The sequence below is a fragment of the Lonchura striata genome, chromosome 23 (assembly GCF_050655825.1).
Source record: "Lonchura striata isolate lonStrDom1 chromosome 23, ASM5065582v1, whole genome shotgun sequence".
Lineage (NCBI taxonomy): Eukaryota > Metazoa > Chordata > Aves > Passeriformes > Estrildidae > Lonchura > Lonchura striata.
The window spans coordinates 1,178,199-1,190,836 of record NC_140725.1 but is presented as its reverse complement, the minus strand read 5'-3'; the positions used below and the strand labels follow the sequence as shown (position 1 = coordinate 1,190,836).

The following is a 12,638-nucleotide window of genomic DNA, read 5'->3' as shown; positions in this document are numbered from 1 at the left end:
GGCATCCCGGCGCTGGATGGGAGATGGTGCAGAGCTGCTCGCTGCTCGCACACCGGAGAGTCGATGCCAAGTCCGGGCAGAGGGACCCGAAGTAGTGCCGCTGGAGGGTGGGGGACCGGCCGGGGACAAAGGCTCGTCTCACCGGCCGCATCCTCGGCGGTGTTGAATGACCGCGCTCTTGTCTCCCCCCGCCCCGCAGAAATGCTGCAGCATGAACCCACCGCCGCCTAGAGAGACGGGCTCGCACCGCCCCGGCGCCGCTGCCTGAGCCAGCCCCGGAGCACCGTCCGGCCGGGAGCAGCCCAGCCCAGCCCAGCCCAGCCGCCCGGCCCCGGCGGGATGCGCTCGCCGCCGCCTTCATGCCGGCGGGGGAGACGCTGAACCGCCGCTCCGCCCGGCCCGGAGCCACCCACGTGCGGTCGCCGCTGAAGGCGGCCGGTGGTGCCCAGGGCGGGCCCCGCTGAGCGTTTCGCCGCAGCAGCCAGCGGCAGCCCCCGGCGCGGCGGCGGGTCCCGCCCGGCGGCCGCGATCCGGTGCCCCATGGTGGTGCTGCGGAAGCTGCCGGGCATGCCGGGCTGGCCGGCGGCGCTGGGGCTGCGGCTGCCGCAGAAGTTCCTGTTCCTGCTCTTCCTCTCGGGCCTGCTCACGCTCTGCTTCGGGGCCCTCTTCCTCCTGCCCGATTCCTCCCGCTTCAAGCGCCTCTTCCTACCCCGCCGGGCCACCGCCTCCGCCTCCTCTTCATCCTCCGCCTCCTCGTCGTCCGCCTCCTCCTCCTCCACCCGCGACACCGACCTGCCCCGCAGCCCCCCCGCCGCCGCCGAGCCCCGCCACGCCAGCCCCGCCGCCCCGCGCCGCCTGCGGGAGAAGCTCCGCGCGGCCGCCCGCGTGGCCGGGCCGCACACCGCGCCCGGCTCCCGGCAGCAGGTGCAGGGCGGCCAGAGCCGAGCCCAGCCCGCCAGCGGCGCGCCCCCGGCCCGGGAGACGCGGGCCCCGTTCCGCTTCGACTACGAGCGGTTCCGCCGGAGCCTCCGGCACCCGGTGCGGGGCGGGCGCAGCGCGGAGGACGCCGAGACCCGCGCCCGCAGGATGAAGATCAAAGAGGTGGGTGAGGAGCCGTGTGTCCGCTCCGCGCTGCCTCGCCTCCCTCCATTGCCCCCGCAGGCAGCCCGAGCCTCGCCTCAGTGCTCACACCCCCCTCAGGCAGCCTTCACCTGGCTTCGCCTCAAGGCATCGGCTCCCCTCAGGTGTGTGTGCCCTCGGCATGCGGGTACAGCCATGTCCCCCTCAGACCGTGTGTGCCCTCATCCTGCCCGTACAACCATGTCCCCCTCAGACCGTGTGTGCCCTCATCCTGCCCGTTCAGCCATGTCCCCCTCAGACCGTGTGTGCCCTCATCCTGCCCGTACAGCCATGTCCCCCTCAGACCGTGTGTGCCCTCATCCTGCCCGTTCAGCCATGTCCCCCTCAGACCGTGTGTGCCCTCATCCTGCCCGTACAGCCATGTCCCCCTCAGACCGTGTGTGCCCTCATCCTGCCCGTACAGCCATGTCCCCCTCAGACCTCTCCTCCCCTCAGGTGTGTGTCCCCTCAGCCTCCCCGTACAGCCATGTCCCTCTCAGACCTCACCTCTCCTCACCCTGCCCATACAGCCATGTCCCACTCAGACCTCACCTCCCCTCAGGTGTGTGTGCCCTCATCCTGCCCGTACAGCCATGTCCCCCTCAGACCGTGTGCGCCCTCATCCTGCCCGTTCAGCCATGTCCCCCTCAGACCGTGTGTGCCCTCAGCCTCCCCGTACAGCCATGTCCCCCTCAGACCGTGTGTGCCCTCATCCTGCCCGTTCAGCCATGTCCCCCTCAGACCGTGTGTACCCTCATCCTGCCCGTACAGCCATGTCCCCCTCAGACCTCACCTCCCCTCAGGTGTGCGTCCCCTCAGTCCTCACCTGCCATCAGCGGCCGCATCTCCCCCTCATCAATCCTTGCCTCCCCTCACAGCCACATCGCCCTCAGCAACCCTTGCCCCCCTCTCATGGCCGTGACCCTCCTCAGATTTCGGGGCTGTGTCCACTTCAGCCCTCGTGTCTGGTCCCCCTTCAATCCCTGTCACCTCCAGTCACAGCCGTGTCCCCCTCAATCCCCGTCACCTCCCCTCACAGCCAATGTCCCCCTCAATCACCGTCACCTCCCCTCACAGCCAATGTCCCCCTCAATCACCGTCACCTCCCCTCACAGCCATGTCCCCCCTCAATCCCCGTCACCTCCCCAGCCTCGCCCCCATTTCTCACACAAGCTCCCTGTCTCCCTCCTTTTCCCAAGGAGGGTGCAGGAATTGGGGTGTCCCTGTCTCTGAGCACACACCTCCACTCACCCGGGGCTGCCTGGTGGGGTGTGACTGAAATTAGCGAAATGAAAATTCCCTTTTGGTTATTCGGGGAGATAAAAGGGAAAAACCTCGCTTGGTGGGAGATGTCTTTGGTTGTGCAAGAGTCTCCATCCCTGGGGGGGTCGGATTTGTACAAAAACCAGATGACAGAACCTGGCTGGTCCAGGGGGATGGAGGGACAGGATGCGGGAGTCGGGGAGGAGCGGGAGGCTCTGTCCCTGTAGGTCCCGGTGGGACTGGCGCTGGAATTGTCACCCACTGCTGGGAGCTGACCCCTCTGCGGGGCTGCCAGGGCGAGGGGAGGGTTTGGCCCCGTGCCTCCAGCTCGTGCGTGGCAGCCTGGCAGCCTGGCAGGCACACGGAGCAGGCTGTGACCCAGTTAACCAGGTTTGTGTGGGATTCCATTGTGGCTGTCGGATCCCTCGCCGTGATGGATAACCAACTTGGAGGGAATTCTGCTCCCGGAAGAGGTGCCAATAAGTAAAAGGCACAGATTTAATTAAGCAGAGTATAAATTTCCTGGGTCTGTGCTCTCGCAGAGGTGCAGGCATCCAGCGATGATGCTGCCCTGGGTTGAAGAGAGGATCAGGTCAGGGAAAAACACACTGAGGGCTTTCATCCTCTCCAACCCGCATCTGAAAAACAGTATTTTAAAGCTCCCCTCCCAGTGTCTTTGTCAGGCACTAAAACAAAGGCTGCACCGCTGGTGAAATTGCAATTGGTGTGCCAGGCAGCCAGACACAGCACACCCGGGGGTGCTGGGTTGGTTCCTTTACAGTCCCAGGGTGTTTGGAATGTTCCAGTGCCCAGCCCTCACGTGTGCCTGGGTCTCTGCAGATTCCCACCTCCAAGGTGTGCCAGGGAGCACAGCATACCCGGGAATAACCCAGCTTCCACTCTGTGCAGACAAATCAAATTGAAAGATCAAATTTAGGGGAAGCGAGTGGCATTCAGTCCTTCATTTGGAGTTAATTATTTTTTAAATATAGCGTTATTTCAAGCTGTATGGATTCAGCCCCATCTGTTTCTAACAGCCATAATCAGTGCTGGGTAGCAGAGTTAGAGTTTTCAAGGATGAGAATCCATAAATATTAGTTTTATGCTGACAGCTAATTACTCTTCAAACGGAGCCCTTATTTCTTAAAAGTGCCTACACTTCTATTTATTCAGAGAGAGAGAAACAAATATGGTGCTGAGATACGAGGCTGAACACGCAAAACAAGGCAGGGTGGTGCAGCCTGGGGAAGAGATAAGGTGTGTCTCTTTTTGTTAATCAAAAAGACAAGAGGAAAACAAACCAGGAAGGTTGGGAGACAAATGCTGCATAAAAAGAAACAGATGGAGAAAGAAAGAATTGCAAGGAAGAAGTGATGATACAGTCTTTGGATTAGCAAATATTGCTCACATGGTGTGAGATGCCAGCAGGGCAGGTGGTGGCCGTGCTGGCTGTTCTGAGTTGCTTTTCCCTCCTTCCTCCAGCTTTCAGTCCCCAGCTGTCCTTGCACTGGAAATTCTGTTCTTTTCTCTGCCTTCCCTCAGGCCATTCCCACAGGTCAGTGCTCTGTAACGGGGAGGATGGGTGTGGATGCGATTTGTGGATATTTTTCCCCCATCTGCCTGCCAGATGAAAGCCAGGAGGAAAAAACTGGTGCATGACCAAAGATGCCCAGCTTAGAGCCTTGGAGCTTTCTGTTTTCCTCAGGACCCTCCAGGCTGAGGAATTCCAGCCAGGAATCCGAGCTGGTGTCCATTCTTTCCCACCACCTCTCAGCTGCCTGGTCTTCACCTAAAGAAGAGGCAGTGCCATGGTTTTCCTGGCTGTTTGTGGAGAGTGGAGCTCATGTAGCCCGGCTAGACTTCCCCTGCTTTATAAAAAACAGAGTTTAGAGTGAGAAGCCCCACGGCCTGTCCCATTTTATTGCTGTTTGGGAAAGCCTCTGGGGCACGAGGAGCACTGGGGCTGTTTGCAGAGTGAGGAGCCAGGCTGGGGTGGACCTGCAGGGCTGACGTGTGTGTGCAGGTACCTTCACCCATAAAGACAAGTCCAGGGTCAGTTAACAGTTGTTTTCTTGGAAATAAAAAAAAGAGCAGCTGTATTGCACAGCCTTTGCTGCTAAAGGTCGTTGGTCACCTGGAGAACAGTCTGGGACCCACTGCTGTGTGTTCCTGCTGCCAGCCCAGGGCTGGGGCACTCTGACCTTTCCAGGAAAGCTGCAGAAAGCCAAATAACAAATATCCCCGTGCTGCAGGTTAGGAAATTTTGGAAGGGATTACTCATCTCTTAGGATGACCTCTGGAAAAGGTATTATTTGTGTAATTGATCAGTCAGGCATGGCTTTGGGGATTAGCTGATTTTTTACACGTGGCCAAATACAAATCACTGATGCTCAGGGGAAAAAAAGAGAAGTGGTTGTAGCTGGAGAGTGACTGCAGAAATTCCACGGTGGGGTTCCATATTTATTTGCTCTCAACAATTTCCAGATCAAATTGGCTGAGGGAAAAGTCAAAATTATTTCCCCTCTAACTGCTGCCGCTGCAAACTCAGCCTCAGATCGGAGGAAATCAGACCGTGTGGTTCCTGCCTTCTGCATCATAACCAGTAATAAAGATTTTGCTGGTGGAGCTGAGCTGACAGTTTTGCTGCTGATGGATGGAGCCAAGCAGGCTGCTCCTTGCTGCACTCCTGCATCTCACAGGTGGGGGAGCAGTGGGGGGACAGGCAAGAGCATTTCTTTAAAGTATTTTTATACCAACCAGCGCTTAAAGACAACCCCTGGAACCAGCCAGAGCGGAAAGTTCATCATTACATTCTTCCAGCTCAGTCATGGGATGTGAGAAAAATGTGAACAGAGGGAGAGATTTACTCATTTTTCTTCTCTTATTTTGGGTGCAAAAGGCACATTTCCATGCCTGAGGTGTGGGAATGCCTGGTGCCTGAACCTGGCAGTGTGTTTTGTCCCTTTCAAATGAGGGAATGTGTCAACTCCAGGCAGGGTTTGTCCCCTTGGGTCTGACACCCACATTCATTTCCTCTGGATTAATGATACCAAAGCCTCTTTGTTTCACAGTGCTGTTCTCTTCATCCTGGCTTTTCCTCCTGTTTCCACCCCTACCTGCCTCACCTGGCTGTCCCCTGTCCTCTTCTAACACAGCTCTAAAGATGTATTTGCTCTCAAAAATCAGCCCCTGGGGGGAAGGAGGCACCAACTCCTGCATCACTGTGCACATCAGCCGGTAGATCAGTCTTTGGAACACAAATACCTTGACAGTTTATCACTAAAAGATAATTAGCAAGAGACAGGAATGTTATCAGGAGCTCAGCTTCTGCTGAAAGCCCCTTGGTGTTGGTTGCTGAGTTCCCTTTGTGTGGTTTTGACTGTTGTGACCACAGTGAAAAAACTTCCCATTTTTGGGGCAGAACTGGGGAAGTGCTGCAGGTTCTCCTGAATTTTTACCACAGGCCTGACCCCTGCCAGGAGAAGTCTCAGCTCTGGTGCTGATTGCCTCTGGTACACCTGTGTGGGTTTGGGTGTTCTGGAGCTCACAGGTGCCCTGGGGTTGGGCTGTGATCACCAGTTTGCCAAAAGCAGGGCTCAGAGCAGCCCTCAGGCTGACCTGGGCTGTGAATCCCATTGTTGGTCGTTTCTGACCATCTCCTTTCCACAGCCAGCAGGAAAAAGATGTCAGACCTCTCCCTGTGCCCCCGCTGTGCAACTTTCTGTGCATACATTGGCAGAAAATGTCTTTTGGCTGGGATGTGGGGCTGAGCCGGCCCCTAATCCGCCCGTGCTTTCGGTACGTGAGGAGCACCACGCACACTTCAGCTGGAAACGCTCCTCCCGTGCACATCTTCCCACCGAGGCTCGTGGGGAGGGTCTGATCCTGTGTGCTGGGCAGATGGAAACCCAGAGACTTCCAACCCAGGGACTTCCAGACGTGCTCGGGCTGCTGCGGGTAAGGAAACCGGTTCTCTGTAAAATATTTACTGTGGTGGAGTGGAATTAGGATCTCAAACCAGTCAGATGTGCTGTGATCAGACTGTAATGCTTTCTCTGGGGTAGAAATGCCTCTGTGAGAGAGAATTTCTCTGCAGTTTGAAGCACTGGCTGGCTCCAGCCTTGCTGGAATTTTCCTTTGCTCCACACTCCTCATGCATTTATTTACTGAACCTGTGAAAGGGGTACTGTAGTGTAAATCCCACAAATGGTGCATGCAGTGGGTTTTTTGCTTCACTGGCCTCGGGTGGATTCATGCAAACAGAATTTAGACCTGACCTCGAGCCTGTTTTAGCTGCGGGGGATACAGTTAATTGACTACAAATGTATTTGTTGTGTTGGTAGGGTGCATTGGCACAGGGATCTGAGCGTGCTGTGATCAGTGCTGCAGAGCTGTCTGCCTCAGTGGTACCTCAGAGCTCCCTCTGACCCCGCTCTCCCGAGCTGAGGGCACTCTGGAATTCGGGAGTGCTCTGCAATTTGCAGTCATTTGCTCTTCTCTCCCCAAGTCTAGCAGTGAAAGCACTTGTTCCACAACAACTAAATTTGATGCTAGACTGGTTTCTGAACTGCCACTTACAGCCAGCGCGGCTCCAGCACTGCGGAGTTGTTGGCGGGTGATGAGTGACTGCGAGTGCTGGGCGTGGGGAAATGACTTCCTAGGATGCCCACAGACGAGTTGTGCTGAAGGACCTGCACTCTCCTGAATCACTTCAGGAAATGCACATCAGCTCCTTGAGATTCTTCGGCTGGGAAGATGGGGTCAGGGCAGGGGGATGGAGCCTGGCTGGGAGCTGTCAGTAACATCCTGCTCTTAGCTCCCTGCTCTTCCATCACTCTGTGCACATCCAGGTCTTCAAATATTTACTGAAAAGCAGTCACCTGCATTAAGATTCCATCTTTCCAGCCAAAATTTTTATGGACTCACGATTAACTTTTAATCAATGATTAAATGTGCCTGTTAATGGGAGAAAGATTTTCGTGCTAAATGTTCTTTCCTTTGGTTCTCTATGCAGGGCTTTGCCAGATGAGGCTAATCCATCATGTTTGGCTTGCTCTGTGATTCTGTTATTGTACAGATTGTTTATCATTTTGATGTTTTTGAATATGTTCTCCAGTATTGAAAAGAATTCAGATTTTAGATGGGGCAGCTGAGAGGGAGAGAGGGAAATGTACCTTAGTACTAAATGAAAAACTGACCTGAATATAAAACTGACATGGAGCTGTCAGAAGGAGCAGGCAGGAAGGAAAATTCACTCCAGTGGTGGCAAGAGGAGCTGGGAACATTCTGATTTTTAAACTTAAGGAAGAGACTACATTTACATTCCCCAGAAAAATACTTTTCAGTGGATGCTGTGAGTGGATTTGGCATGAGGAGCACACGCTGCCATGATTGCTGTCTTTACTCTCGGTCCCCTGGCACTTGAGTTCATCATCTGACACCACATTTTGGAAGGGCTCCAGAGGAGCTGTCGTGGGCAGCGGTGTCTGCGAGCTGCACATAATGTGAGGGCTTTGTGCACGATGCACCCAGAGCATGGCAGGAGACAGAGCACCCTGGGAGCTCTGCTGGAGGACTGGATGATAAACATCCCCTCTTCATGGGACAGCATGGCACTCGTGTGTACCCTGCCTGACGGGGCAGAGCACCCTCTGGCAGTTAAAGCAGGACACTTCGTGTTCTGCTCCTGAGGGCAGATCCATCGTGGCACCTCTGTGAAATGGGCACACGCTGCTTGGCCCCTAACCCAGCAGGAAAATGTGCAGCAGAGCTGTTCCTCCTGGGCACTCCAGCTCTCCCCAGGAGGACACTGGAGCGTGAGGAAAGCTCGAGGCTGCACTAAACTGAAGTGACTGCTGTGTGCCTCCCTCCTGCATCTCTGCTGCTGACAGCAGAGCTCAGTCCCTGTGTGAGTGAGCGAGTTCTGCAGCATGTGGAGCCCACACGGGATCTCCAGTGGGTTTGGAAAGGGGAATTGTGTTCTGAGGCTTCTTCCCTGGGCTGGAAGGTAACAGAGTGCAGCTTTCTAGGAATGGGAGCCCTGTTAGAGCCATCAGGCAGCCTGGGGCGTCCCATCCCTGTGTCCATCCGTGTCCCCTGTGTGAGCCACAGGCCCCCATCCTGAGCCCAGTGCCTGTTCCTTAGTGGAGCAGCAGGAACCCAGTGCTGGCCCCCCCTCCGTGGGGCACTCTGGGGGTCTCCCCATGCTGGCAGCTTGCTCTGAGCTTTGGTTTCTCTGTGACCTCTCCCCTCTGTCAGACCCAATTGAAGTTTTCCAGCTCAGGAGGTACCAGGGAGGACGGGCAGACGACAGCGGAGCAGAAAACGGTTCCTGAGTTTATTTGAGCTAATTGTTCTAAAGGCTGGGATTGAGTGGGAGCCAGGAGCTCATTAGTTCTAATCTGGCCTCCAATACTTGCCTTGCATGGCCCTGGAGCTGTTGTTAGATTTCCTCTCTTAGATATTGCAAGAATAAGGCTGCAGAGATTATTAAATGCAAGAGATGGAGAAATCCTGCAGCACCTCGTGCCAGCAGCACTAGCACAGGATGATGATGTACAGTGAATGTTCCTCCTCGAGAGTGTCCCTTCCCTTCAGAGGGACTCGGTGACAGAGCTGCTGCTGATTTATGGAGCAGGATGGCTCTGCAGACTGTCTGTGCTGAGAATTGCAGCCGTGTTAGCAACGTCCGAGCAGGCGTGTTTAAAGCAGGGCTCTTGCTCTAATTGTGTTAACACGATTTCCCTGGGCAGGGAGGGAAGTGCAGAACCGTGTACTTTGAGAAGTAACAAAGGATAATTATGAAGTAATCGTGTTTCATCCATCCTGAAACCCTCCTGCTGCTTGAGTCAGCCAGCAGGATGAAATACAAATGAAATACTTCCAGTGGAAAAGGGGTGTTTCTGGCTCTCCTTCCATCTGAGCTTCATTTTTCTCCAGAGTTTTCTAGGAAGGACATGTATTTATGTTGGAAGTCAGCGCTGATGAGCCCAAACAAACCCTTGGCTGATTTCTGGTGCTGTTTTGGCTTTCCTGAAGGCCTTTCTCCAGCACTGAGACCGTGTCAGGATTGCTGAACCACCGTGGCTGGCTTTGCTTATCTTCTCTCTCCGAGGTTTGTGCCGCTGAGCCCAAACAGCCAGAAGGCTGTTGCTGCTGGCTGTGGCTCTGCCCACTCCCATCGGTGGCTGCACAACAAAATCATTCAAAAGGTTGATTTCAGCTCTGGCTGGCGTAGGATGAAGCCATAGGCAGCTCTCTTCTCTTGCTTCTTTCATTTCTGCCTTTCAAAGGCTTAAATCAAGTTGTGAGTTGAGTGTTAGGCTGGCATTTGGTGAGTGGAGGCTCGTTCCTTAGGCCTGAGCAGTTCTGGGGCTGCCACTTGTGCTCTGGTGTGGAGTCTGTGGGCAAGGAGCTGCCTCCTGCTCTTAATTTTGATGAACCTTTATGGCTGTTTTCTGTAGTTTATTACCCGGATCCCCGAAGCTGCCATTCCCTGCTTTATTCTGTCAGCAGTCCATTAGTCACAGCCGTGTGATGGCAGTGCTGGAGCAGTGCCAGAGCCGAGCCTTGATCCCTCTGGGGATGGGAGGTCAGGCCCAGGGAGGGCAGGGCCCCTCCATCCTGCCAGCCGAATCCTGAATCCAATCCTGGATCCAATCCCACGTTGTTCTCACATCCACCCCACCAGCCTCATTTTCATCAGAGATCCCGTGTTTGTAACCTGGTTTGTGATGATTTATTGTGGGCTCTGGGGCTCTTGGAAAGGTTTATCAGCCTCTGGCTAATAAATTTGCTACTGTGGTCCAAGAATTTCTTGCAGCACTTTTGTAAGGTGACAGCTCTGACACGTGGCTCTAGGAAGGATCTGAGTCCGTTTCTCATGGCTGTTATTAGCTATTACCTGTGATAAATTATTGGACTAATCTCAGCTGACTACTTAATACTTGAGAATTGCTCTGTTCCTCTCTTCAGAAGTTCCAATCACGAGGAACTCTGGAAAAGGGAGAGGACAGCAGTGCTCCAATCTGTCCCTCTGAGCAAGGACTACAAAGACAGATGGGGAGCAGGTGAACCAGCAAGAAATCATTAAACTAAACTCATCCTCCCAGATCTGTCCTGCTAAGCCATCCAAGTGTGAGATGAAGCACAAGGTGTGCTGGCAGTCCTCAACCTCCCTCTTTCTCCCGTTCCAGCATTTGGACTGAGACAAACCCAGTTTCCAAACAGATGTTCCTCCTGCTCCCTAAATCGGTTCTCACAGTGCAGAACAGGAGTGATGCAGGATGACTCTTGGCCCGTATTTACATTTTTTTCTCCTCTTCTTCCTTTCCTTCAGTTCTCCCATCTGCTTCTGCTGTGTTTTGGGCCCCTGAGCCATCCATGTGTCAGAAGCAATTCACACCTTGTGGGTGCTGGGGGGAGAGGCAGCTCAGCTGCTGGGCCTGGAGTGGGGCTGAAATACAGAAATGGGGAGAGGACAGTGGGCTGAGCATCTGGGGGAGCCTGGCACAGGGCTGGTGCTTTTGTCTCCTCCTCCTCTCCTCCTCTCCTCCTCTCCTCCTCTCCTCCTCTCCTCCTCTCCTCCTCTCCTCCTCTCCTCCTCTCCTCCTCTCCTCCTCTCCTCCTCTCCTCCTCTCCTCCTCTCCTCCTCTCCTCCTCTCCTCCTCTCCTCCTCTCCTCCTCTCCTCCTCTCCTCCTCTCCTCCTCTCCTCCTCTCCTCCTCTCCTCCTCTCCTCCTCTCCTCCTCTCCTCCTCTCCTCCTCTCCTCCTCTCCTCCTCTCCTCCTCTCCTCCTCTCCTCCTCTCCTCCTCCCTCATTTTGTTTCTTTTCATTATTGATCTGTTTGACATTTGTCCTACAGGCTGTCAAACAGACAGGCTCAATACATCCTAGAGACTTTGGTTTTCTTTTTTTTATTTTCCTTGAAAAGGCAAAGCAAAATGTTTCCACACCTTTGCCTTTTCTTTCTTCTCCTTGCAGCGATCTGGTTTACTTATGGCTACAGCTCCTTTTGAGCATCCCCTTGGGCTGTGGCTCTCCAGAAATGAGAATTCTGTGCAGATGGTATCTGTAGGGGAAAGGAAAAAAACCTTCCCTTGCCATAATGCAGGTCTGTAAAAACAATCCTGCTTCATGTTTGTGTTTCCATCCAGTTTCCCATTCGGCGTGGGGGGATTCTGGGGAGGAGCTGATGGATTCTGGCCTGGCTGTTCAGCTATTGCTCATGCTCACCTGGAATGCTGGGCACTTTGAAGGAGAATGTGTAGTCTGTGTGTAATTAGGGGTTTACAAAGCCCGTGTGCTGTACATGCTTGAAGGGAAGCAGCTGAAATGGAAGAGCCCTCGAGGCAGCCTACAGGAATGAGACAGTGCCCAAAATCTTGAGAGCTCAGGGAATTTCCTGCGTGGTTTGTGCTGCAGGCTCAAAACCCAGGAGGGGACTCGGAGGTGACATTTGAAGGAGCATCATTACTAAGGAAGTAATTTTTCCCCAACTTTCCTTCCTTAAAGTGTGCTGGAATTTAATAGTAGTCGATAAGGAAAGCCAGACTGCCCAGCCTGGGGTGAAAGGGACTTGAAAAAATGCAAATAGCAGTGTCACACACAATGGGTGCTGGTGGCTTTCTGGTCCTCCTGCTGCCCTGTGTGCCTGCAGCCCTGGCAGCAGCTCAGCACTTGTTTGACAATCATCTCCTAATACACAACAAGAGTCAGCCTGGGAAGGCAGCCGGGACACTGGGGTGTAAAAACCCCAAACCCCTTCTACATGGACCTGAAATTTCTTCCCCGATTCCCTCGTGCTTACAGATGTTGCTCAAAGAGCTGCTTCTGCCTTCTGTGCTGGCAGCAAGATCAGAATTTAAGCTGATCTTTCTTAAGTGCCACCTTTTCTATTTTCAATCCTTCCTGTACCCCACTGTTCTCCTTCTCTGAGGTTGCTGCCACAGCATCTTCACTTTGGTGTCCCTCACGAGAGCCCCAGTCCCACCTGCCCTTCCACACCGACCCAAATCCTTTTTGCAGTGGTCCAGGTGACCTTTGCAGTTTCCATCCAGGGAAGAGCTCATCCCTCAGGTGTAACGGGCTCAGCTCCCCTGGCCAGGTGCAACCTTGAGCTCAGGGATTGCCTTTTGCTGCCATCTCCTAAACCCAGTGCCAGCAGTGCCTGTGTGGTGACAAGCTCAGGACAGAAGGAATATTTATTGTGTTTATTGCTGCTGTGGCTGTGCAGAGCCAGACTGGCCGTGCCCTGG

At 54.3% G+C, this 12,638-nt stretch overlaps 1 protein-coding gene across 1 annotated transcript in view; it reads left to right on the top strand.

Moving 5' to 3' along the window:
• Nucleotides 1-203: 203 nt before the first annotated feature.
• The window catches only part of MAN1C1 (mannosidase alpha class 1C member 1), a 55,235-nt gene continuing 42,800 nt past the window's right edge, over nucleotides 204-12,638 (top strand). The window contains exon 1 of the mRNA XM_021534959.4: nucleotides 204-1,101. Within this exon, the coding sequence (XP_021390634.3) occupies nucleotides 541-1,101 (561 nt within the window). The 5' untranslated portion in view covers nucleotides 204-540. The remainder of the gene's footprint in view (nucleotides 1,102-12,638) is intronic.